This window comes from Centroberyx affinis, unplaced genomic scaffold (genome assembly GCF_046629955.1).
Source record: "Centroberyx affinis isolate AG114_WGS23_722 - 3 ecotype Tasmania unplaced genomic scaffold, CSIRO-AGI_Caff_v1 ptg000806l_1, whole genome shotgun sequence".
Lineage (NCBI taxonomy): Eukaryota > Metazoa > Chordata > Actinopteri > Beryciformes > Berycidae > Centroberyx > Centroberyx affinis.
This window is the reverse complement of record NW_027279409.1, coordinates 19,683-43,530: the sequence shown is the minus strand read 5'-3', so window position 1 is coordinate 43,530 and position 23,848 is coordinate 19,683. Positions and strand designations below refer to the sequence as shown.

At 44.3% G+C, this 23,848-nt stretch overlaps 3 protein-coding genes across 3 annotated transcripts in view; all 3 read right to left on the bottom strand.

The window, feature by feature from the left end:
- cita (citron rho-interacting serine/threonine kinase a) overlaps positions 1-675 on the bottom strand; it is a 37,522-nt gene extending 36,847 nt beyond the window's left edge. Inside the window, exons 1-2 of the mRNA XM_071520510.1 lie at positions 564-675; positions 180-302 (exon numbers count right to left, since the gene is read on the bottom strand). Coding sequence (XP_071376611.1) covers positions 180-281 — 102 coding nt within the window. The 5' untranslated portion in view covers positions 282-302; positions 564-675. The remainder of the gene's footprint in view (positions 1-179; positions 303-563) is intronic.
- Positions 676-1,406: 731 nt separating this feature from the next.
- On the bottom strand, positions 1,407-2,991 carry crybb3 (crystallin, beta B3). Its single transcript, XM_071520523.1, has 5 exons — positions 2,917-2,991; positions 2,616-2,731; positions 2,344-2,476; positions 1,985-2,127; positions 1,407-1,698 (listed from the first exon to the last, which is right to left on the bottom strand). The coding sequence occupies exons 1-5, from the start codon at positions 2,989-2,991 to the stop codon at positions 1,407-1,409; spliced, it is 759 nt and encodes a 252-aa protein (XP_071376624.1).
- Positions 2,992-4,518: 1,527 nt separating this feature from the next.
- LOC139644971 (trichohyalin-like) lies at positions 4,519-22,733 on the bottom strand. Its single transcript, XM_071520524.1, has 10 exons — positions 22,599-22,733; positions 19,243-20,378; positions 16,309-19,030; positions 7,996-8,114; positions 7,171-7,267; positions 6,796-6,958; positions 6,430-6,566; positions 6,117-6,301; positions 5,919-6,004; positions 4,519-5,466 (listed from the first exon to the last, which is right to left on the bottom strand). The coding sequence occupies exons 2-9, from the start codon at positions 20,355-20,357 to the stop codon at positions 5,929-5,931; spliced, it is 4,614 nt and encodes a 1,537-aa protein (XP_071376625.1). The 5' UTR covers positions 20,358-20,378; positions 22,599-22,733; the 3' UTR covers positions 4,519-5,466; positions 5,919-5,928.
- Positions 22,734-23,848: the final 1,115 nt, after the last annotated feature.

The window sequence follows — 23,848 nt, the reverse complement described above, 5'->3', positions numbered from 1 at the left end:
CTTGGGAAATGTCATCATCAAGTGTATCATATTTTGGCAATATAGTAGCTAATAAAAAGGCTAACATCCATGATCTGACCACATTCAAAGGAGACATAATTTATCAAGGCCACTGACAGTACAATATCACAGTCTATTGCATTAGTAGACCTCGACGTTAAATTCAAATGTCAGTTTACCTGAAACAGGTGGTTGAGTCGGGAGCTGCGGCTCGTGATGGGGTCCGCAGAGGAAGGCAGCATTTTCATGTTTCCTTGACTTACGTATTTGAACTTCAACATTGCTTCTTAACAACAGATAGCCTGACGAATAACACACATTGGGTCAAAATGACTGGAAGTCTATACTTATGTGTAACGTTACTACTACGCTGGCATGCGATTATAGCTACCCCACGAAAAACAGGGGCAACAAATGTCAACAAATGACACGTAACGTTAGCTTGCTAAGATAACGTCGGCTAACTAGTTCGTTAACCTAGCATACCCAAACAACTAACACTACACACACACACACGTAACTATATATGCAGAGGCAAAACAATACGGTATGGCCTCACTTACCAGACCGCCATGCAGCTCTTTACAACTGTCTTTTTAAGTTAAAATGAAACATTGGTTGGCTAACGTGCAGAGGCACCGTGTTTTCTTTCCCAACGTTGGTTCCGGACAACTTTCAAATTTTTGCGCGTTCTCCGCCCACCTCTCGAGGCTTTTCAATCAGACTGGCGTTTGATTGGATGATTAGATTTTTCAGGGCGGGTCCAGTTGTAGTTCTAACCAATCAATGATGCATCCTCCCTGAACTTCCTACATAATTTATCCCTGGGCAAAAAAAAAATCAGGAAGGAGCAAACGAACGGGGTGAAACATGAACTTCCTTGAAGCAATACAGTGTAGTGTGAGATATGTCACAGTTATTACAGACTTTTATTTTGCTTTTTAGAATATAATGATTAAATGGATATATATTCATCATGTGTCTGACAAATATATGCTGCTGAAGTTTTTTTTGTTTTGTTCAGGCCTATTTGCTGGGAGATTTGACTGTAAATGTAATCCTGCCACTGCATAATATTTTTACTGCTGTTTTCCAGTCTGAATGTTCAGTTTGGCTCTTTACTACTTACTGAGTCATGGACAAAAGGCAGTATCATCATAAACAATACATCTAATCAGTGTTAAAACAGCACACTCCCTTATGCATAATAAATAACATGCAAGCATTTTTGGATAACCCAAATCAGAGAAAACCTTTATTTCCAACCAAGATACATGTTTCATTGTTGTCAATTATATGTTTTTTGTTGATGTTGTTCCATGGTGTCCCTCTGAGAGAAGGTCAGACAGCCTGGACTGACAGGGGGTCTGGTGGAGAGACTCTAGTGGGGGACTAGCCAGCTGCCTTCAGCTTGCTCCTGCTGCTGTCGGGGGGTCGGGAGGTGTCGGGTTGGGGTTAGGGTTGGGAGCTGGTTTGGGAGCTGGGGTTGGATTGGGAGTGGGGTTGGGATTGGGAGTAGGGGCAGGTGTAGGGGCAGGGACAGTGAAGCACCCCCTCTTGTGCCACTGCATGTCCCGCACACGTCGGACGGACTGGATCTGAGGTGCAGTGGCTCCCCAATCGTTCCAGTGCTTGTAGTCGCCATGCTCAAACACATACTGGCACCCCCTGTAGCCTGGATACATGTATCCCACCCACCTTCAGAGAGCAGAGAAAGAGCAGGGTCAATACAAAAGCATGAAGAGATTTTGGGGGTATAAGTAAACCTCTATGAGAGTGAACAAGGTTACGTAACATAGAGGAACATTTCTAAATATAATGAACCCATGGACTAAAATTCCCTTAAAACATGACGCTACCATTTCTGGGCTTCATGGTGAATGCCCATTTCATAAGCCCCGCATCCTACCAGTCTAGGCTTCTCGTGGTGGGACCAATGCTGACAACTGCTTTGATATTTCTGATTGAGGAGGGGAAGGCTTACGTTCCGTTCATAGCCTTGGCACTGGCCACGCGGTCTTGGAAGCCATGGGCCCACAGACTGGGGACATCATCATCAACAATCTCCATCTTTCTGCCTGCATAGCCTGCATTCTCAAACAGATGCAGCTTATGCTCTGCGCTGTCCTGGAGAGAAAAACAACAAGTACACATTCTAAATTACATCTGCTAAGGATTTTGCACTGACGCCTCAAATAACAAAGCTTTCCAGCAATGTCACAATCCATTATCAACGCCCATGGGAAATCCTTTACCCCATCTACTGTATATTCTCTCTAACTGTTAACAGTTGGCCACTAGTGAGTGATCACTCATCTTCTCAATGCTATCATGAATACTGACCACTTTCAGTGGCCTGAAGGAGCTCAGACTGTAGCTATTCTGACTGTTAGTCCAGGTGCTCCAGCGGGGATACTCTCCTTTCTCCAGCACAAACTGCTCTCCTGCAAAGGCTGGACGCTCAAACCCCACCCATCTGAGGATAAGAAAGAACATTACGTTACACTTCAATGCACACATTTCTAAACAAAGGAAACAACTGACATAAAAGGGTGCAGATGCAATAACGTACAGAAAGAGATTGAGTCTTGATGAACGGAAACTGGGTTACTCACGGTCCCGACTCCACAATGATTGAGCCGATTCTCTCTGTCTTCTCCATCACATCCTTACATTCAGCAGACAACTCCACCTTCTTTCCACGGAAGTTCTCAAACTCAAAAGCCACCAGCTGCAAGACAGGAACCATTATATATCTGGCTATCACATTTAACATGATGTACAATCTCCACAGGCAGCGGCATGCCGTTTCCATGGCATTTCTGTCTTCCTTTCATTTCTACCCATACATTTCTCAGTGTACGGAATGTGTGAAGTCAACAAAAAGCATGAAGTTGAGCTTGTTAAATCTGGTACCTTATATGTGGCTCCAGCCCCTCCTTGGCTCTTCCCTGCAGCCAGTTGGTCTGGGGTTCCCTGCTGTTCTGACATTTTCCCTCTACAAAGCACAACAGTTACATTCTAGATCAAGACTCAGCCAAAGAGGAGCGTCAATTGACTGACCTTGATTTGGCTTGCACCAGTACTATAGGTGGGGAGAAGCAACATAATGAGACCTCCTCAAGTTTCGTCATGCTTGAAAAGTTAACCAATGCAAAATACAACTTGTACTTTCAGAACTAGGTTGTTCAATTTATTTAAGAAAAGAGGAGTGTTTTCTGCAACGATGGCAACATGATTAAACTTCAATACATGGTTCGCTCGGATAGGTAGGACTTCACACAGTTGGGAAGACATAAAAATAGTCTAGTTATTGCTACAGCACCATTCACCCCTTTTTTGTATCAAAATTGCTTGGTTTTGATTCTAGTTTTATTTTTCACAAATGGGATACGATGTCATTGCTACATTAGTTACCACATTGTCATGATACTATAAACTGTCATGATACTACAAACAATTAGGGATAGGTTTAATTTCATATTGTCAAAAGCAAGCCATTTGCACACTTAAAGACTTTTTGTAAATTCAGCATACTCAATTCCTAGTTGTGTTGGCTGTATATGTGAGAATAACACATTTATAATGCACATGCAAAATGCTACTTATAGAGCAAGCGTTTGGATGCAGATAGAGGAGGGAATGGGGAGAGAGCTAGAGAGAAAGGCCTATCGGGGAGAGGGATAATCTTCTCTTTTTACCTGGATGGCTTGTGCTTCACTGCACCACGTACAAGCCACACTCTCTCCGTCTTTTCTTTCTTTTCTCTCTCTTTTCTGTCTCTCTCAGTGTGAGGGCGTGTGGGTGTGGAGGCCTGGCGAGCGGTCAGTGAAGGCCAGTGGGGGTATTTATGGTTTATTTCTGGCCACAGCAGCAAAAAGCCTGTTGATGCAGCAAGTCTGTCGTTCCCATTGTGTCCATCACACTGCCTCTCAATAGGCTTACCCTCTGCCCCTGGCACACTGGCAACCACTGCCCTGCTCTGCCCGCGCTGCCATCATGCCCATGGCCCAACACCGGGTGCACACACACACACACACACACACACACTGCCAGCCAAGAGAACGCACAGAGATCAATCTCACTCAGCACTATTGGCCCCACCCAGCTATCTGGCTCTCCAGTGCCTATCTTGGCCCGCTTTCTTAACTTTCTCTTCATCTGGTGTCCAACTCCTTCCGACTCCCTGTTTTCTCAAGGTGCTGTCTACCATATCACTGTTTTCATTTATATCTGTGGGTTCCTCAGTTCTCCATGGCTGTTCCTCAGTTTGCATGCATGCATTAACACAGTTCTTCTTCAGTATCTGCAGTATCATCACTAGTTTGATAACAGCCAACCTTCAACACTATCAAAAGCCTGGACAGATGCAAACAAGTTGTTTGTAGGACATGAGTGAGACCATATGTTGTGTATTTCCAAATGCACATAATATATGCTTTCATACTGCACTGACACTTCTTGTAATATACGTTTACCTATTTCACATGAAAGACACACACACAATTTAACTGCATTTGATAGAAAATGTTTTTATATAATTCCCACAATTTACTTTTATCATACAAATATTGATCGCAAATGATTACAGTACTGAACACACTCATTCTTTACCAATAAAAACAAAGGCACATTAAAGAAATTGATTACATAGAAGAGATTGATAGATTTTTCTGCGTTAGTGATTTTAAACTTTTGCTGAATTTCATTCAACATGTATCCCCTGACCATGTTACTGCAGCTAGGCAGTTGCTTATTCAGTTGTTTCTATGGACGCTAAGTATTCTTAAAGTGCTTCTAGGTGGATTAACTTGAAAGGATCTGTGACTGGCACAATAATGTAAAAGGTATTTTGTACAATTTAAACTAAATGTGCACAAGGTGCGATCCATTATAGTGGTCCAACTAAATAGATTGATATGTTTCTCATTATTTTCTGTACATATTTTTGAATGTTTTCATTTGTGTGTGCATGTGTGTGTGTCTGTGTGTGTGTGTGTGTGTGTGTGTGCACATGAAACTAGATAACCTGCTGTAGGTCTAGTATCATCAGTGCCAGTCAGTATATGATGGACTTACACATCAAAACAAAACATGAAACAATAACAAAAGGATAATCCATGGCTTTGTTCTAAATTACATTGGGGCATTCCCACTCCATTGAGCCTCTGTATAACAGTAGATAAAGCATGTGTGTGGCCTTAACACATCGCAGTCTTGGCACATGAAAGGCACAAAATCTCTGATTTATTCTGCAGATAAAATGTTGATAAGTTCAAGTTTCAACAAAATGAAAAGGGCATGATTGCCTCGATGCTCAGCAAAAGCCTGTGTTTCCCTCCTGCATATTTCAGTGAGAGTCCATCATAAGGCGGTTGAGGTGCAAAATGGAGCAATTCCATGACAAGGTGTTTGTCAGCAACAGCCGCAGAGATGGAACGATTCTTGCTCAAGGCACAGCGTCTCCTGAAAGGAAACCGAAGTATAGTTCAGACAGAAACACATGGGAAGGCAACACCTTCAGCATTTGTCATATATCATTTGCTGGATTTTACACTATGAGTGCATTCATTCACTCTCAGAGTGGCCCATTCATTCTTATGGGTGGCCCAAGTGGCATTCAAACCCATAACCCTGGCTATGTTATCGCCATCTCCTTTCCAATGAGCTCTACAGGAACCAGAACAGCAAAATGCAATAGCAAATGATTGGAAGGTAGTCCCGAGTCCAAGACAGATAGGCCCAACAGAGGTCCTGAGGAGGAAAGGGTCTCTATCGAACTCCTTATTTCTATAGTAAGAACAAAAATCTCTGCATGGCCAGATGCTATCATTACAGTTTTTATTTAGATTCCATTAGGCAGCAAAGAATCAGGGTCTCTGGTATTCAAATGCTATCCCTCGCCCATATTAACTCACCCGTTTCTGGTTAAGTCTCGCTGTCGTACTGACTCAGACGCTTCTTAGACTTCAGTTCTTTTAGCCACGAGGGAGAGGAGGCAGGCCTGAAACACACACAGGATCACAAATCAGAGGGATGTCATAATTACCACACATACCCGTTTTGCTACATAATTTCCTGTGAAGTGCTGCAGCGTTGTCATGTTTGGTGCTTACCCTCCATCCGTGCCGCCCAGGGGGGGCAGCACTCGCGCCGCCCCTGCCAGGAGAGAGGGAGAGCGAGTCGAGCGGGAGAGCTGGGAGGGAGAGGGTGCCACTTCCTCACTTGGACTGTCCTTCTCCACTGCTATTTCCTCTGCTCCTCCAGCTCCTCCTCCACCTGTTCTCTTTTTTAGCTGAGCCTTGGGAAGCAAGGGAAGTAGACAGTTCCTCAATGCAAATGCCATCCCTTAATATCATGTAACATATTACCAAGGTTGAAAATCATATTGTTATATCTAAGTTATCCTTGAATCCTGAGTGCACCTACCATTAGAGCAGAGGCACTCAACCCAGGAAACAGGGAGACTCTCTGAGCGGTGGGAGGAGGAGAGCAGACCGCCTTCGGTCTGGGCTGCTCCTCCTCAGAGTCTGACTCCTTTTGCTTGGCACACACCCCCTTTCCATCTGGGAAAACAGTGAGTTAACAGATCTGTCGAACATGCCATAAATCAACATTTCAAGCCATTTTTTTCACCTGAATGGCTACTGGAGTGGATGTACTTGGTTGCAAAATTAAGATATCAATGATTTACTTTCATTAAAAGAAATATTGAGTTTGCAAATAATTACTGAGCTTCAGCCCTCCATGAGGATTAGTTAACCTTATATCTGCAAGATACATATTTAATAGAACCTGTGGAGTCGCAGGCCCTCCAGTCAGGGGCAGGGCTCTTTGTCTGAGGGGGCAGGGTCAAGCCGGGACGGGCAGTGCGTGGCAGGCGTGTCCGCTGACTTCTCCTCTTTCCCAGCTCTGCCCTCGATCTCTGGGCGCGGTTGTCTAGGAAAGGAGTGGAGCTCTGTGCACACACATACACACACACACACACACACACACACACACACACACCGAGGCAGGCAAGCAATGAATACACACTGCTTTCATGGGTATATGTATCAATGTCCCACCACAAAACAACAAAGAGACTACAGATACAAGCGCACATATTTTCCCAGATGTGAGAGATATGCAAAGTAACACACAAACATTGGAGTGCACAGAGTCACCAACCTCTGGGAACGCAGGCAGCTCTTCCTCTGTGTGAAGAGGAGCGGCATCAAGGTCGTCAGTTGAGACTTCAGGACCCTGGTCAGGGACAGGCTTTGTGCTGAGGAGGAAGAAAGCTATTTAGAATCACGCTTGAATACACATTGAAACGAGGCATTGTGAGAAAGCACAGGAGTAGGATTTGAAAGTAGTATTTTGGTCCAGTTTCACCAAGCTCCAGTTATGAGTTTCTGTATTATGCTTTATCAGCCACAAGGGGGCACAGGAAGATAAACTCTTTGAAATACTCTGGGAAGCCTGAAGAGAATTATGCCACATTTTACTGTACAGCTGCACTTGGTTGGTCTGTCACAGGTTTGATGTTAAAAAACACAGAAATCTATCAAGAAGTTGTGTTTTGTAATTTCAATGGCCCAACCACACAATAGTTCAAAGTCAAATCAATTTCAAATTAATATGGTGGGTGAACACATAGATATCCAGATTGAAAAGTAATTTCAGTCACAGTGGAGAGATGAATCATTATCAGCTGCACTACATGCTTCATTGATCTTACTTAGAGAACTAAGAGAAGCCTGGCTCTCCTAACTGCAGCTTTAGGCTACTTACTTTAAGACTTTAATTTTACGTGTGATAGATAGCTATAGGGCTTCTATTTGCAGGTGTACTCAGCTTGAATTATATCGTCTCTTTGAACTTGTCCAGTCCTGTCTGTTTCCATCATAGGAGATGCAGGAAATGAAGCCTCTTAAAGCTACAGCGATGATGTCTGTAGTTCTCAGCAAGTGAGGCTTGTAATGCATTGTTGTGGTGCAATCTGTTTCCTACCTGTCAGATTCAGGAGACTGAGTCTGTTCGCAGGACCCATACTGCTGGTCTGGTTCACCATCTATCAAAGCCTCTGTGTCCAGACCTTCTCCTTCTGTACAATAACTCTTCACCTGCTCCTGGGAGGGAGAGGGAGAGAGTAGAGAGAGAGAGAGAGGGTGAACAGAAGAAAAAAACAGAGGAACACAACATTAGAAGCATTTGACAGTGTGGGATATTGTAGCAAAATTCCATGCCAACTGAGTATCAACCAAAGCATTTCATTTTGTGCTAGTGCAGATATCTAACCAATGACCTAGACTGTGCACCTATGCTTTGCTCGGTCTACCACATTATGCATCATATGATATCAAATGATATTAATGTTTGCCAGAGTTTTGTAGATTAGTGTGTGCCCAACTAAACAGTGTGGAGCTGAGGCAGGGAGAGAACGGACTGTGTGCTGAGCCAACACTACTAACTACAGAGAGATAGAGAGAGAGAGAGAGAGAGAGAGAGAGAGAGAGAGGGAGAGGGAGAGGGAGAGGGAGAGAGAGAGAGGGAGAGAGAGAGAGAGAGAGAGACAGAGAGAGAGGACCAACAACCAGCCAAGCATGCATCTTTTAATGAGCTGGTCACAGAGGGTAGGCTGTCCTCAATAAACACCAAGTGCATGCGTGCACACACACACACACACACACACACACACACACACACATATGCATACACGCCTATATGCATACGCACGCACACACACAGACACACACACGCACACACACACATAGAGTCACGCCCACATGCAGGAATGCATGGAGGTACACACGTGCACACACACACACACACAAAACAACAGCAACTACTGTACATATATTCACAAACACATTCCTTTAAGCTCACTTCACATTTTGTCAAGGGGCACATCCCAATGTAACGTTGTTTGTTATTGTTACTTGGATACAACACAGCTCCAGTGTAAACACTGCTGGCCTTACGATTTCATACACATCTACTTCATAAGTCCATTTATTGCTTGGGGCAACTGGGCAGCTTCATTTGCACAATACCTCTTATCTGGCAGCATCATAGCGTGAATGAATAGGCTACTGAGAGAGGATTTTCCTATAACCGCAAACAAGTATAACCGAGTGGGTGTAGATGTACAGAGAGAAACACAGTCTGCCTACTAAAGTCCATACGCACAGAGAAATAGTCTCCAGTGCTAGAAATCCGCCACCATGCATTTATCCTGCATCTGTCCTGCCTCTATTACTGCAGTGGCCACTGCAGCCTTTTCATTTTGTGTTGTGAAGTAGAATTGAATTGGCAGATTGTAACATCATGTTACAACAAATCATGTCTGTCAAACATCTGGCTCCTAGGCCATTCCACAAGCCTCCTGGCAAGTAAAAAGTCATTCCTCTTCAACAAGGAGACTACAGTGCAGCAAGCACTTGCTGTAGTAAAACATGTATGCAATAACTTGTACAACGGTTATGTATCTCAGTCTTGACATTGTGTAAAATGACTGTTTAATTGTGTTGATTTGAACAGGAATGGCAGATACACTACACATGGAGGCAAAGAAATAGCCAACCTCACTCCACATACTGTACTCTGGAACAGAAACAATCTACCTTAATCTACATAATGAGAGAGGTTCAGAGATATACACAGATTAGGGAAGAAGAGTGTTTCTATCCAGACAGACATCAATTATTCCATTAGATACCTCAGACATTCTTCCAGTAACAAAATCATTTAATATGTAAACCAACTCATCAACTCATAGTTCTGTATGTACAACTTCTATACAACCACAACTTTACAAGTATAAAACTACATTTGAACCCCTGTTTTCCTTTTCCTTGTCTTTACTTGCTTGTTAAGCACTTTGGGATTTGCCTCTGCAAATGAGAGGCACTATATATATGGAGTTTATTATTAGTGTTATTATAAATCTAAGTAACAGAGGAGTGCAGTTAAAACTTCACTGTAACAACACTACACTGCTATAAAGCAGCTATAAAACAACATTGTGTGCGTGTGTGTGTGTAGTGTGTGTGTGTTTACTCACATGTACAGTATGGGCTCGGGGCGGAGGATGTGCAAGTCAAGACAGGGCAGGATTCTTTATAGCTCTGCTCCATTACATTTTTGTCATGGTCAATGGAATGTTTGAGAGACCTTGTTTACGCTGTAGTGCGGAGGATAACATCTACTATAGATGCAAGCACAACAGTCTTATGCCAGTTCAGACTGTCAACAAAGCTTCACCTCTAATGAAGGAAAGTGATGGATCATCAAATTAAGAGTGGAAAAAGCCTGCAGGTTCTTTTCTTTTTGGTCTTTGTATCTCAAACTCACACACACCCTCATGTAGACAGACACACACATGCGCACACACACACACACATGTAAACTGCAGTCAACGCTTCAGATAGACTGAGACAGACTGTCAGAGTCTGGGAGTCTTGAGTATAGATTCAGGTACTTGGAAATTCTGGTTATATGTCTCAAATAAATACTAAATAAAACCAGTGAAATACAGGCAGAGTAGCAAGCCAGATATGACAAACAACAGCCTCGTGTATTGCAGTTGGGACCAGGCCCCGACTGACGTTTTGGCTCCAGTACAGATGTGAATAAATGAGGGATTCAGATAAACAATATCAGATATATCTGCTGGTAAGTATTGTTTTGAAAACTGACAAAGGCCATGTGCTGAAAGTATTTTTTTGGCAGCATGGTAGTTCTTGGAAAGTATCCTCTTCAATATAAATATGACAAAAGGCTACTTTGAAGGTTATTTGATCACTAAAATCTATCATTACTCAAAATCTTCTGCTTCATCTTGACATCTCTTTACAGACACTAATAGAATTCTAAACACTTATATATTATACCGGGGTTTATTGTAGAATTCATATTTCTCAAAATTAAGATATTGATAATGACAAAGTATCATGAAACACTGTGCTAATTTTATCTGAGGACTGACAGTGGAATATAAGATACCAACATGGGCCCTAATATGAATATGATAATTATAGTGGGCAAAGTTACCTGTATTTCAACTGTGAAAAAGACAGAAGAAAATAAAATGGCATCAGCCATGTCAAAATATCTTCAACGCTACAGTGAAAAAATATAATATGCCTTGGATGGAAAATATGCCAAAGGGAAACCAAAACAAGACTAGCTTGAACAACAGGCATATTATGTACAACACACACACACACACACACACACATACATACACACACAGCCATAATTCCATGAACCTTATCTAACTCTGTCAGACTTTGTTGTAGTCCTTTCTCTAGACTCTGACACACACCACAGACAGAGAGGGAAACAGCATGCATGTACACTGATAACACACTACATAAAGACGACTCTATCAGATATGTTATTCCTGAAGCGGGGAACTGTACATGCTCCCTATTTAGCTTTGCGTGGTTATGTCCTGACATATGGGGGTGCACCCATAGGACTAGGACATGAACACACATGGGATACATGGGGCTTTGGTGCAAAGTGTTAATAAAACCAGAACCCTGGGTCTTGCTACCATGAACCTAGGCCTAAAAAATAAGTTTGTTTATCATTAAGAGTAGTGCTGATTAGAAAGATTGCCAATGGAAACACACCAGTTATGTCTTTATATGCTACTGGCCTATGTAATATCTGTTTTTTTGGAAACAATTCTATTCTTCAGACTTCACAAGGATATGGAGAGAACAGAAAAGAACTCCAAAGAACTCATGTGGTTTGCTGGGTTACTCCATCAGCTCTTACAGAGCAGGTTTCGGTGGTTCTCCTCTGCAGAGTCTGCCGGCTTCGGATGGAGAGGTTACGCAGGGATCTCCTGCTGCGTCGGGCAAAGCTACGAAGCGGCGACATGGCCCTCTGGAACCTCCCTCCTCCATCTCCACCTTCTTCTTCTTCTTCTTCTTCTTTTTCCTCCTCTTCTGCCTCCTCCTGCTTGTCTTCTGCGGTGCCCCAGACCAGCTCCAGAGCCCCCTGCAAGGAGCGTCGCACGCTGCCCACCCAGCCCCCCACCTGGAGCTGGGCGGCCGACAGTTTCCCTCCCAAGTACTGCATGGTTGGTAACCTCACACACCTGGTCGCCCTGGCACTAGGGTCACCATGGAAACTGGGTCACCGGGGGAAGCTCAAGCTCGGCTTTATTGGAGATGAAGGGTTTTTGTCGGAGAGCTGGAAGGTTGTGTCTGTGGTCTAAATTTCAGTTGTCATTTTCAGGAAGCAGAAGATATAGACAGCAGAAATTGTCTTTTATAGGAAGTAGACTTTTGGCGGTCTATTCTGAGTTCATACAGAACCAGCTGATGTCGACCTTCCATTTAGGTGTGATCCATCCTCTCTCTCCATGTTTTTTATGGTTCAGGTTACACAAACTTCCTGGAACAGCCTCGTCTATTAGTCGCTGTCAGTAAAGAAGTCTGACCAGCCATGTGTTTGCACTGTGACAACACTCCCTCTGTTTCACTGCAGCGCTCATTATGATGGATGTGACTTCCTAAACTGCAGCATGCCAAACGGCAATTTTCCCAACATTACATTATCATCATTATCATCGTCACATGGGGAGAACTCCCAGTCACGAGCCAAACTTACTTCCTTTTTCCTCAACTTTGGAAGTAAAAAAACCCCACAAAAACAGGAAAAAGGCTTTCAGTCTTGCACAGAACAATTTCAATGTTTACCTCTGTTCTTCAGCTCTCTGTCTTTCTCTTTTGCTCAGACATGTTCTGCCACTGTCAAGCCCGTTTGCCTGTACACCTATGTCCCGGCTCGCACCGCGTCTCCATTTTCCATTCAGAAAAAAAGCAGCGTGGGAAACATCTGCTACTCCAAACATCCAAAGCCAGGTACAGAGAGCTTGATCGCCCCTTTCTCTCCCCCTAGACCTGACTGACTTCAGAGAACGTCAAACAAAGCTGAGGTCTGTGCTCAGAGGTGGAAAATCCCGAGGGAAGGAAGGTAAGACCGGCTGGGCCAAGGTGCATTCTGTACCTCCCTCCACTGCCCTCTCCCCGTAGGTAAACGCAGGTAACTGAGTGAATGAAGAGACTGCCTTCCTTCTGCTTTTGTTAACAGACAGAGGGAGAGAGAGAATGAGAGCAAGCGGGAAGGCTAAATAGGAAGAGAGAAACGCTGAGGTGTTGTGAGAGTCAGAGAGCGCAAGATGAGTGAGAGAGCAGATAGGGGGCATGTGAACTTTCTTGTCTGTGGATTTGCCCACCCTTTTCTGTGTGTGTGTGTGTGTGTGTGTGCGTGTGCGAGAAAGGGTGGTGGTGGTGGGAGGGGGTGAGAGGGGAGGGGGGGGTCCTCTCAAAAAGGGGTGGAGAGACTAAGTGGTAGGACAGAGAGAAAGAGAGAGAGAGAGAGAGAGAGAGAGAGAGAGAGAGAGAGGGCTTCAGATAGAGGCACCATGTATGGTAATTCTGATACGCTGCCCTGTTGGCCAGATCTAATTGAGGACATGATGACCACATAACACCTACTCACTATAAGATCCATCTATCTGTCTGTCTGTCTGTCTGTTTGTCAGTCACTTGGCCTGACTGTGGACGGCCGGTCGGCTGCACAGCCTGTGTTTGCACAGTAAACATCTCACTCGTTCTGCTCTGCAAAAATGAATAGCTTTTCTGTGTCTGATTCACCGTGCACACAATAGCTTTCTGCTGTGGAGACGTTTTGTTTTTTTTCAGCATACAAAGGTTAGCCAAAAACTATGATTAGAGATAGATGTTATTTTATTAAACAATGTCTGTGTTTGTTATGGTGGCCACACTGTAATGCTACAAGGTGCATAAGGAAACCTTGGTGGATTCTGTAGTGCAGACAGGAAGAGGGTAGGGGGATTACTACAGTAAGAGCAGCAGTGCCACTCAGTGGTCAAAACAGGGCCTGACTTGAATTAATCTCCTCAATCTTGTAACAATCTTCTTTCCCTTCTACTCTTTATAAAAAAAAGATTCTACAAATGCTACTTATTCCTATTAAATGCTTAGGTGATGAAGACTGTAATATACAGTTGGTTTGACTACTGTTGACAAAATGCACTTACTGTTAGTCACTTTGGACAAAAGCGTCTCCTACATGACGTAATGTAATGTAATGTAATGGCTGTACTCACTGCCATGACAAACAAGGCAACAATATGATTGGCCTAATGGTTGTTAAGTGGGTATGTACAATGCCCCCTTATGGTAGCTCACTGGTCATGTAGGTAAGTGTTTGCATAAGTAAGCACATGTACACACAGCTCACAGAAACATAGAAAGACAAAGGCACACACACACACAGAGACACACACACACAGAGACACACACACACACACACACACCAAGCTCAGCGCTACCAAAGTTTGTCAAAATTTTACATGTCCCAACAGGAGCAAAATTATCCTATTTGTCTTGAATGCCGTGGCCCTCTCAGCTCTTCAGGAAGTCAGATGCCGTTTCATTGAGTGGAACCACCGCTCATCGCTTCGGTGACCCTGAATTGTTTGTGGTTGCTGTATTTGTCTCTGTCTAGCAGGAGGTCTATTCTAATTTTACCTGTGTCATACTCTGAGGCAGTCTTTGAATACACCCCAGCTGTTCAACATCCAAGCAGGTTTTCTCATCTCATTGTTGCTCTTTCCACTGCCACTAAGGTGTCTTCATTATGCTGTGGCTTCTAAGAAATGTTCTTTGTTCCTCTATTCAGTCTATAAAGTGTTCGTCCATCTGTTCAAATAATGATGGACTTGATGTTGCTTTTTTATATATAAGTATATATATATAAAGTTAAGTATATAACCAAGTAGGCTATCTTAACTGGATTTTAACTGACATTTCATCTACCAAGCTCAGTGTCTTATCTTTGTTGAGTCACAATAATCTCTTACTAACTACTATTAGTCTCTTATTAACTACAAACTGATAAGGCCAGCATCGCTAACTAGCATGGCTGGCATTGCAGCATTAGTTGGCTATTGAAAAGACCCACTGAAGAGACTCACCCATAGTTGTTGGAGATAGCCCAGCCAAGATGGCCACATGAAATAATCCATCCCTCCTTCACTTCACATGTACATATCCCGTCTTTCTCTCCCGAATAGAAGTGATTTCTCTATACACAAGTACGTGTGAAATGAAAGGGCTAGAAATAAATGGTGGTAGAGATGCAAAGGAAGTCAAAACCTCACTTCCTTCTATGCTTTCTCATTCACACGCACACACACAAACACACACACACACACACACACACACGAACACACACACACACACACACACACACACAACCACCCACCTACATCCTTACCCCTACACGGTGAGAGCTGAAAGAGAACTGAAAGTCAAGTAAATGAACTGAAAGTCAGAAGCATATGCACTTAAATAGCTGGCCAAGCACACACACGCACACACACACACACACACACACACACAACACAAGACTTGAATAATACATTACACTCCAGGGTCTAGAAATATTCCCTCCTGAAAGAAGGAGGCAGCAAAGTCCTGCTTTTGCACAAAACCTGTCTGTACTATCTGTATGAAGGAACACAAAGAAAGGATGAATACATTATACATTGCTTACTTTTTGTTTTCCCTGATATATGATCTCCAAGGCTGGTGATTTGAGAGCACAAACTGGAAATCGGGCACAGTCACAGCCATGAGTTTTGTTACTACAGTTTTTATTGCCACACCTATTAAGTCAACACCTATCTTTCTCTAACACTCTGTACTCTGATATCTTTTTTGTTGCTAAGAAATGAGCTGCTGCTGCCAGCGAAGGCAGATAATACTGGCACATGGCGCATAGATGTGGATTTCAGGGCATGCCTGTATCATTACTCAATGTCACACCTACACACAGACACACACACACGGATGCATGTGCCACACACACACACACACACGCAGATGCATGGAAACACATCAAGTTCTTAAGCTGTGACTTCATCAGGCTGCAGCAAGTATAACAAGTCTCAGATATTTATCCTAGTGTTACAGGACTGGCAATGTGTTGGTGCAGGTGAGGTGTGTGACTGCCAGGCTTGGTTCAGTGTTAAAATAACCACCTACGTGTACACTCCTGTTTCTATCCTAATCCTCACCCTCCTTCTGTGCGATTGTACCATTTTGCCTCCGATGCAACTTTCCTTTCACCTTTACTGATTTAAGTATGTGCACATCAAAAATTCTGTTCAAGTTTCAAACAGCACCAAGGCAAGTAGTGTGGCAAGCATGCATACAACTCAAGTGCCTTGCAATCCAACAGAATGGGACTGAATAAATTAGACTACATATTTACCTCCTGCGTGCCATCTTCTACCTCTTCATCTTCCTCCTTCTCCACCTCCTCCTCCTTCTGCACCTCTTCCTCCTTCTCCCCCTCCTCTTCCTCCACCTCCTCTGCGTTTTGCTCTGCTTCTGCTGGGCTCTCCTGGACTGGGGAGGGTTCCGGACTGTCTGGTGTCTCCACCTTCTCTGGTTCTGATACCTCAGGTTCCTGAGGTTTGACCTCCAGTGGCACCAGCACCTCCACCTCTTCAAGCCCAGGGGGAGCCACCCCCGTCTGGACAGGACTAGCGTTGGCCTTAGCCTTAGCCTGCGCGCCCCATCTCCGAGGTTTGACCGAAAAATCGTCATAAACAATCTCGATCAGAGGCTTCCTGACAGAAAAGTCGTCGTAAACACCACCAACTTGACTCTCGGTTGAAGGTGATTCTGACTTGGGAGGCAGGTCTTCTGAATCAAAGCTGATTAAATTTGGTGCTACTTTGTCCACCACGCTCTCTCTATCCCTGTCTTCGTCCTTCAACCCCAGTTCTTCCTTTTCTCTATCCTCTTCCTCCATTCTCAGCTTTTCCTTCACCTCCTCCTCTTGCTGCTTGACCCGTTCTTCTTCTTTGAGTCTCTCTCTCTCCCTTTCCTCCTCTTCTCTCCTTCTGTCTTCCTCTCTTAACTTTGCTTCTATTTCCTCGGCTCGCTTTCTTTCCAATTCCTCTTGTCGTTGTCTTTCTCTCTCCTGCTCTTTCACTCTTTCCTCCTCTATACGCCTCTTCCTTTCCTCTTCCCTCTGTCTCTCCCTCTCCTCCTCTCTCTGTTTCTCCATTTCTATCTGCCTCAGTCTCTCCCTCTCCATCTCCTCCTCTTTTTGCTGCTGCATTTTTCTCTCCAGCTCCCTCTTTTCTCTCTCCTCCTCCTCTCTCTGTCTTTCTCTCATCTTCTCTTCCTCTCTCAGTCTCTCTTCTTCCTTTTGTCGCTCCCTCTCCATTTCCTCCGCTTTGGCCTCCTCTCTCAGTCTGGTTCTCTCCCTCTCCTCTCTCAGTCTCTCCTCCTCTCTCAGTCTCTCCTTTTCCCTCTCCTCCTCTCTCAGTCTCTCCTTTTCCCTCTCCTCCTCTCTCAGTCTCTCCTTTTCCCTCTCTTCTTCTTTCAGTCTCTCCTCTTCTCTCAGTCTCTCCTCTTTCTGCCTTGCCCGTTCTCTTTCCTCTTCTCTCTGTCTCTGCATCATCACCTCCAATTGTCTTTCTCTCTCCTTCTCTTCTTCTCTCATCCTTTCTCTGTCCCTCTCATCCTCCTTCAACCGTTCTCTTTCCATTTCCTCCTCTCGCAGTTTCTGCTCCAATCTCTTTCTCTCCTGTTCCTGACCTCTTAATCTCTCCTCCTCTCTCAGCCTCTCCTTTTCCCTCTCCTCCTCTCTCAGTCTCTCCTTTTCCCTCTCCTCTTCTTTCAGTCTCTCCTCCTCTCTCAGTCTCTCCTTTTCCCTCTCCTCCTCTCTCAGTCTCTCCTTTTCCCTCTCCTCTTCTTTCAGTCTCTCCTCTTCTCTCAGTCTCTCCTCTTTCTGCCTCGCCCGTTCTCTTTCCTCTTCTCTCTGTCTCTGCATCATCACCTCCAATTGTCTTTCTCTCTCCTCTTCTTCTCTCATCCTTTCTCTGTCCCTCTCATCCTCCTTCAACCTTTCTCTTTCCATTTCCTCCTCTCGCAGTTTCTGCTCCAATCTCTTTCTCTCCTGTTCCTGACCTCTTAATCTCTCCTCCTCTCTCAGCCTTTCCCTTTCCCTCTCCTCTTCCCTCAATCTCTCCTCCTCCCTCAATCTCTCTTCCTCCCTCAATCTCTCCTTTTCCCTCTCCTCTTCTTTCAGTCTCTCCTCTTCTCTCAGTCTCTCCTCTTTCTGCCTCGCCCGTTCTCGTTCCTCTTCTCTCTGTCTCTGTATCATTGCCTCCAATTGTCGTTCTCTCTCCCTCTCTTCTTCTCTCAGCCTTTCTCTGTCCCTCTCCTCCTCCTTCAACCGTTCTCTTTTCCATTCCTCCTCTCTCTGTCTCTCCTCCTCCTTCAGCCTCTCTCTTTCCTTTTCCTCCTCTCTCTTTCTTTCCCTCTCCTCCTCTCTCAGTCTCTCCTCTTCTATCTGCTTCACTCTTTCCCTCTCCCTCTCTTCCAGTTCCAAAACTTTCTGTTCAGCCTCTTCTTGACTTTTGATTTCCTTATCCTGCCTCTGCAGAAGCCCTACTCTTTCATGGATGGGCACTGGAGCAGGGGCTTGGTCCTCGGTTTCATCCCCAGAAACCTCTTCCTCGTCTGTGCTGGAGTCAGACTCTGACCCCAGGATCTCCGGAGGCCTGCCGTCATCTCTCTCCACGACCCCAAAGTGAACAGAGCGACGTAGGGCACTGTTTCTTTCCTTCTTTGGAGGGAGCAGCACGCTTTCGCTCACAGCTGAGCCCCCCCCACTGGCAAGTGTGTCGTCAGTGGCGGGCTGGGCTGTATGTGGGCTAGGATCACCGCCTTCGGTCGATTTGTTCAGCTCACGCTCTCCTGACATCTCCGTCGAGCTTTCCAATGGTTTCTCTTCAGTAGGAGCATCTTTAGATGTCTCCAGTGGTCTCTCTGTTGGTTGTCCAGCTGATGAGACTTTTGAAGGCGGATCCGCAGCCTGTGTGGACGGCACCTCTGTCATGGGAAGTTCGACTGGCGGCTTCTTGGGTGTTTTCTCCACTGCAGACAGATCTGTTGGAGCAGCTGCTGACTCAAAGCTGTGGAACAGGTAAAAAGCACACTAGTTCAAGGTGGAAAAAAATGAGAGCTTGAGTGAATTGTGAACAGGTGAACATAATCTTAACATAATCTTGCTTGCTTGTCCTTGCAAGATAGTGCTATTTCCATTTCATTCATGTGTTGTCAAGTCACCAAATAAGAGAAGATGCATAGGAATTAAAGGATTAAAGGAATCTCAGAGAGGACTTACCTCTTAGTGCGCCCTCGGGGGAGAGGCTGGGACATCTTCTCTGTCCTCAGAGTCTCAGAACGTGTTTCTGCTGCCCAGTTTTTGATTCGCTCCTTAACACCTCCTCCTGTACCATTTGGTTCTCTGATAATCTGTGGCTCCTCCGTCTTCGCAATGACCTCTGGCCTTGATGACGAGTCAAGCAGAAGACTGATTCTGCGTTTTATACTGCTCCCCCCACTCCGTTCCTCCTTCGGCTCACCTTCATCCCTTTCTCTTCTCAGTGGATCTGAAGTTGTCGGTCTGTGCTCGGGATTGGAAGACGCTGGCTTGTTTATGTCATCTTTGCTGCTGGTTGTAGAGGTAGCAGCAGGCTGGGTGGGCAGAGACAGACCACCTGACTCAAACTTTGAGGTGAGTTCCATAGACAGGCGCTTCCTGCCCCCCACCCATCGAGGCACTGGATGGGCCGATGGGCTGGCTGTAGAGGAAGTGTTGCTCCCTGGGTCTTGAGGCTTTGGGAAGACAGAAGGAGATGTGACCGAAGTCTGAGTTTCACCTTCCTTCTCTCCTCCCTCCGTCAGTTCTGAGGGAGTTAAAATGTCTGCGGAAGCTTTCCTTTGGGTGACAACTGGTTTCTGGACTGGCTCAGGCTTGGTTGTGTCTGTTGGGTTTAGATGATCTGAATGATTGCGCTTGGGGGCAGCGGGTTGTGCGGCTGGACCGGAGTTGCTAGCTGGAGCAGGGCTAGGATCAGGACTATGCTTTTCATCTAGACTTATTTTATCTCCTTGGATTGGCTTTGGTTGATCTTTGGTTTGGACATTTACAGAGCTGAGCTTGGAATCGGAAGTGGTGTTTTCTTGAGGGGGCTGCTGGGCAGGTGTGGCCGAAGCGGCTTTGGGGACACTTGTGGTCTCAGATTTGCCATTCTGTTGTGATGATGACTTAGGTGCTGGTGAAGGTGTGGCAGCAGACTTTGGAGCATGGATGGAGCGGATGGTGTTCCTCTGCAGGGAGAATGGCTTGGGAGTGAGACGTGGTTTGGCACCCAGTGATGGCTTGGTTTGTGCGGAGCTAGCAGGGCCTCCAGCTGGGGGACCCTCACTGGAGCTCGCCTCTACACGAGAAGCCATGCCTTTGCTGAGTCACTGTGACTGGGTGGGAACGAGAGGAGAGGAGAGGAGAGGAGAGGAGAGGAGAGGAGAGGAGAGGAGAGGAGAGGAGAGGAGAGGAGAGGAGAGGAGAGGACAGGAGAGGAGAGGAGAGGTTGAGGATTTAGTCAGGATTGTTTTTGGAGGAAGTATTTACATATAACAAGCGACATACTGTAGTTGCAGCAAAACAGCATTATCACACTCAGCAGAGACAAAGCCAGTTGGTTTTCTTGTTACAAACAAGACTGGATGAATCTGGTTGGTCTAGATTTTTTATAACACATTAGTACTGGAGGGAAAAAGTGAGACCTATCTATCATACTTAGCAAAAACCACAAACACAGAAAAGCCTTCCTGTTAGGATTGGCCTATATGGGACAACAGGTGAAAATATTCATTGCACAAACAAGCTTGGAGTTTTATTTTCTTCCTCGGTTTAACAAGCTTTTAAATAAAACAACAGAGTCTGATGTGTTAAGAATTAATGTCAATTATACTGCTATTGACACTATTAGAGGCTGACATTTGGAGTTTGATATTACACCATTAAAAACTAACTTTTAAAGACTGACAATGGAAATAGAATTTTCGAAATCGAAGAATTTTGCTTCATTATTTAGGTGAATTTATCTGTAAAATGTGATGATGAGTTTTGCAATTTCTCAGCCCCATTTGACAGGAGGAAGGATGAAACAATGCAGTTTGGCAATTGACAGATAGGAATCAACAGGGCAAGTAGGAGACATGTTGGCAGAGGCAAGAGCGGACCTGGTGATTCACACATCTACGGCATGATCTGCACGGAAAGTACATCAAACCTCCAAGGAACTGAACCCCCCGAGGGATCAACAAGTTGTGATTTTACACAAAAACTCTAAAATTACTCATCCTATGCAAGTACAGTCACATGAGGATTGTGGTCAAGATTTCTAGCTGGGAAAAGTGGTTTAGCGTACAACGCCCTGTGTGAAGAAGATACAGTGATGTTTCCAAATCTTTTAGACAAAATACAACATGTATTGTACACTGCATGTCATCTGGTTTTTCCTGTAGGTGTTTTGCACAAACCGGTCAATCCACACACCACAGTCCAATAATGTGCAACACTGTGTGTGTCAGCAGCCCCAAGGCTTATACTGTGTCACTCTCATAAAACACATCCATGGCTGGCTTGCAGAATTTGTTTTGATTCCAGCCCTAGAACAATCAATGTGCACTAAAAGTGTTTTTGCATGTCATATTTTTGGTGATTGACTTTTTATTACACTGCATAAACACAGACAATACCTCTAAGTGTGTGCATGTGTGTGTGTGTGTGGATTCAAACTGATTTGTACTATATAAGCTATGATAGTGTATGAGGATCTGATTGAATAGAATCCAAAAGCTGTGTAATACCACTCAGTTAAGTTTGTTGACAACAAATTTGTCTTGTCTATTTCAACTCCCCCTCCTTGCAGAAATTAAACAGTCAGTGAAAGTAAAAGTAAGAGATAAGGCTGAAGTTTCTTCTAAGTTGGTGGATGATTGTTCCTGGACATTCGTGGATTGCAGGACGCCCATGTAAAGCACAGAGTAGTTGGGTTGCAGGCCGTTTAGTCTCTTTATCTGTGTTTGCTTTCAGCGCCTGCTAACCTGCCAAGGCTACACGCCATGCCTTTCCTTTTGATGCCCACCGCATTCTGTCTTAACTCCTTCACTGATGCTGTGAAACCCTGGAGGAACCATGTGAACCATTTAGTCTGGAATCAGATCAGCCTTCAGACAGACAGCCATTACGATGTAATTATTTGTATTATAAATGTAAATATTGCAATTAACGTTACAGTAGCTTGCAGACGTTTCATTATGGCTTGTTAATAAGTCACTAATAAACGCGTCAACAATGAACTCCCTGTCGTTGAACTACAAGAGTGTCCTGAGTCTGAAGAGAGGGAATGAATTGCGTCAAATGTCCAATATGAATTGAGAGAAATGTAACTTGATATGTTATTAAAAGTATCAATCTTATGGACGGCTAAGCTCACGTCTTTGCCTCTGATCATAATTAGATACTTTTTACCTAAAACATTTACAATGCTCGGAAAATAGTATCAATTATACCGACGGTCATAAAGATTGTGCACCTGTTCCAAAACAGATCGAACTATCCCGCCAGTTGAGATCTGCTATTTACAATTCGTTACCAATAAAGTATAAAATAAAGTATAAAGTTTCTACCTTTTGTCTTCAAGCAGTCATCCAGGTGGAGGTGTGTGGAGAGAGGGAACGGGTTACAGAAGATGAAATGTACTCTGTTTTTCCAAGATCGGCTCGGCTCTTCTGCTGTTGTCAGTGGTTTTGCAAGTCTTTCACTGTGAAGACGTCAGACTGCCTTAACACAGCAGTTTGACACCCCCTCCGTCCCTCCCTCCAGTCAAGCCATGCTGCTCAGCTGCGTCAAGCTAGCCACAGATAGCCACAGCAAGACAGGAGGTATGTGTGGCCTTCAAAATAAAAGTGGAAAAATCTGCCGCTTGAAATATAGTATGGATAACGTAAGGTGCTACATGTCGCATTTAAACATAACTAAATCATTGGCGCATTAACTGTGAGACGTTAGTGTAGGCCTAATCACTGTAAACAAACAAGCCCATGACTGACAACATTGGCAGCCTCTACTCTGTAGCCTACTATAGCCACAAATTGTGTGCCATTGAGTTAGATTTCACAGGAAATCCGCACTTTGCTTTCTGCCACAAAACAGAAAGAGGGCACAACGCTACCAACTGCCTCGACCATGGTCCCATTTGTTTACAGCAACTAGACCAAGGTATCACAATTCATTCGACAATAACTTAAAATTGTGTCACATAGCACCTTTAAAACGAAAAAAAAGGCATATGGAAATACCCAGTGGAATCATTATATTAAATATGGTTTTAGACTATAGCTGTAAAATATTATAACGTTGCAACTTGTTCGTCAAGGTTGTTTTTTTTAATGACAATTCTGACCGGAAGTTAAATTTTTAATTGTGGCGAGCTTGACTCGCTGCTCAGCGGACTAGACAAACAGGTTCTGGCTGAGGCGCACAGCCACTTTACAGACAGTGAAAAGGAACTGGGTCCAGCTCTCACTGCTTTAATATGGAGAGTGCCTACATCTTAACAACCGGACATGCCTATCACATTCACATAGTAAACCTCAATTTGCATAACACCTTGTCTTTGCAGCGTAAATTTGCATTGCCTGCGTACTATTTAGAAGAGAAACCACCACAGAGATGATGAAATGAGCCTGACTTGACTTTCAGTAAATGAAGCAAGTGAGACTTCTTCCTGGATAAATTCAAAAACTAAACTTGTGGAAATTTTTTTTTATAACAAATTCATTTATAATTGACATGGATTTGTTACATAGCCTACTAGCCTACTACTGCTGCTACTACTACTACTACTACTACTACTACTACTAATAATAATAATAAC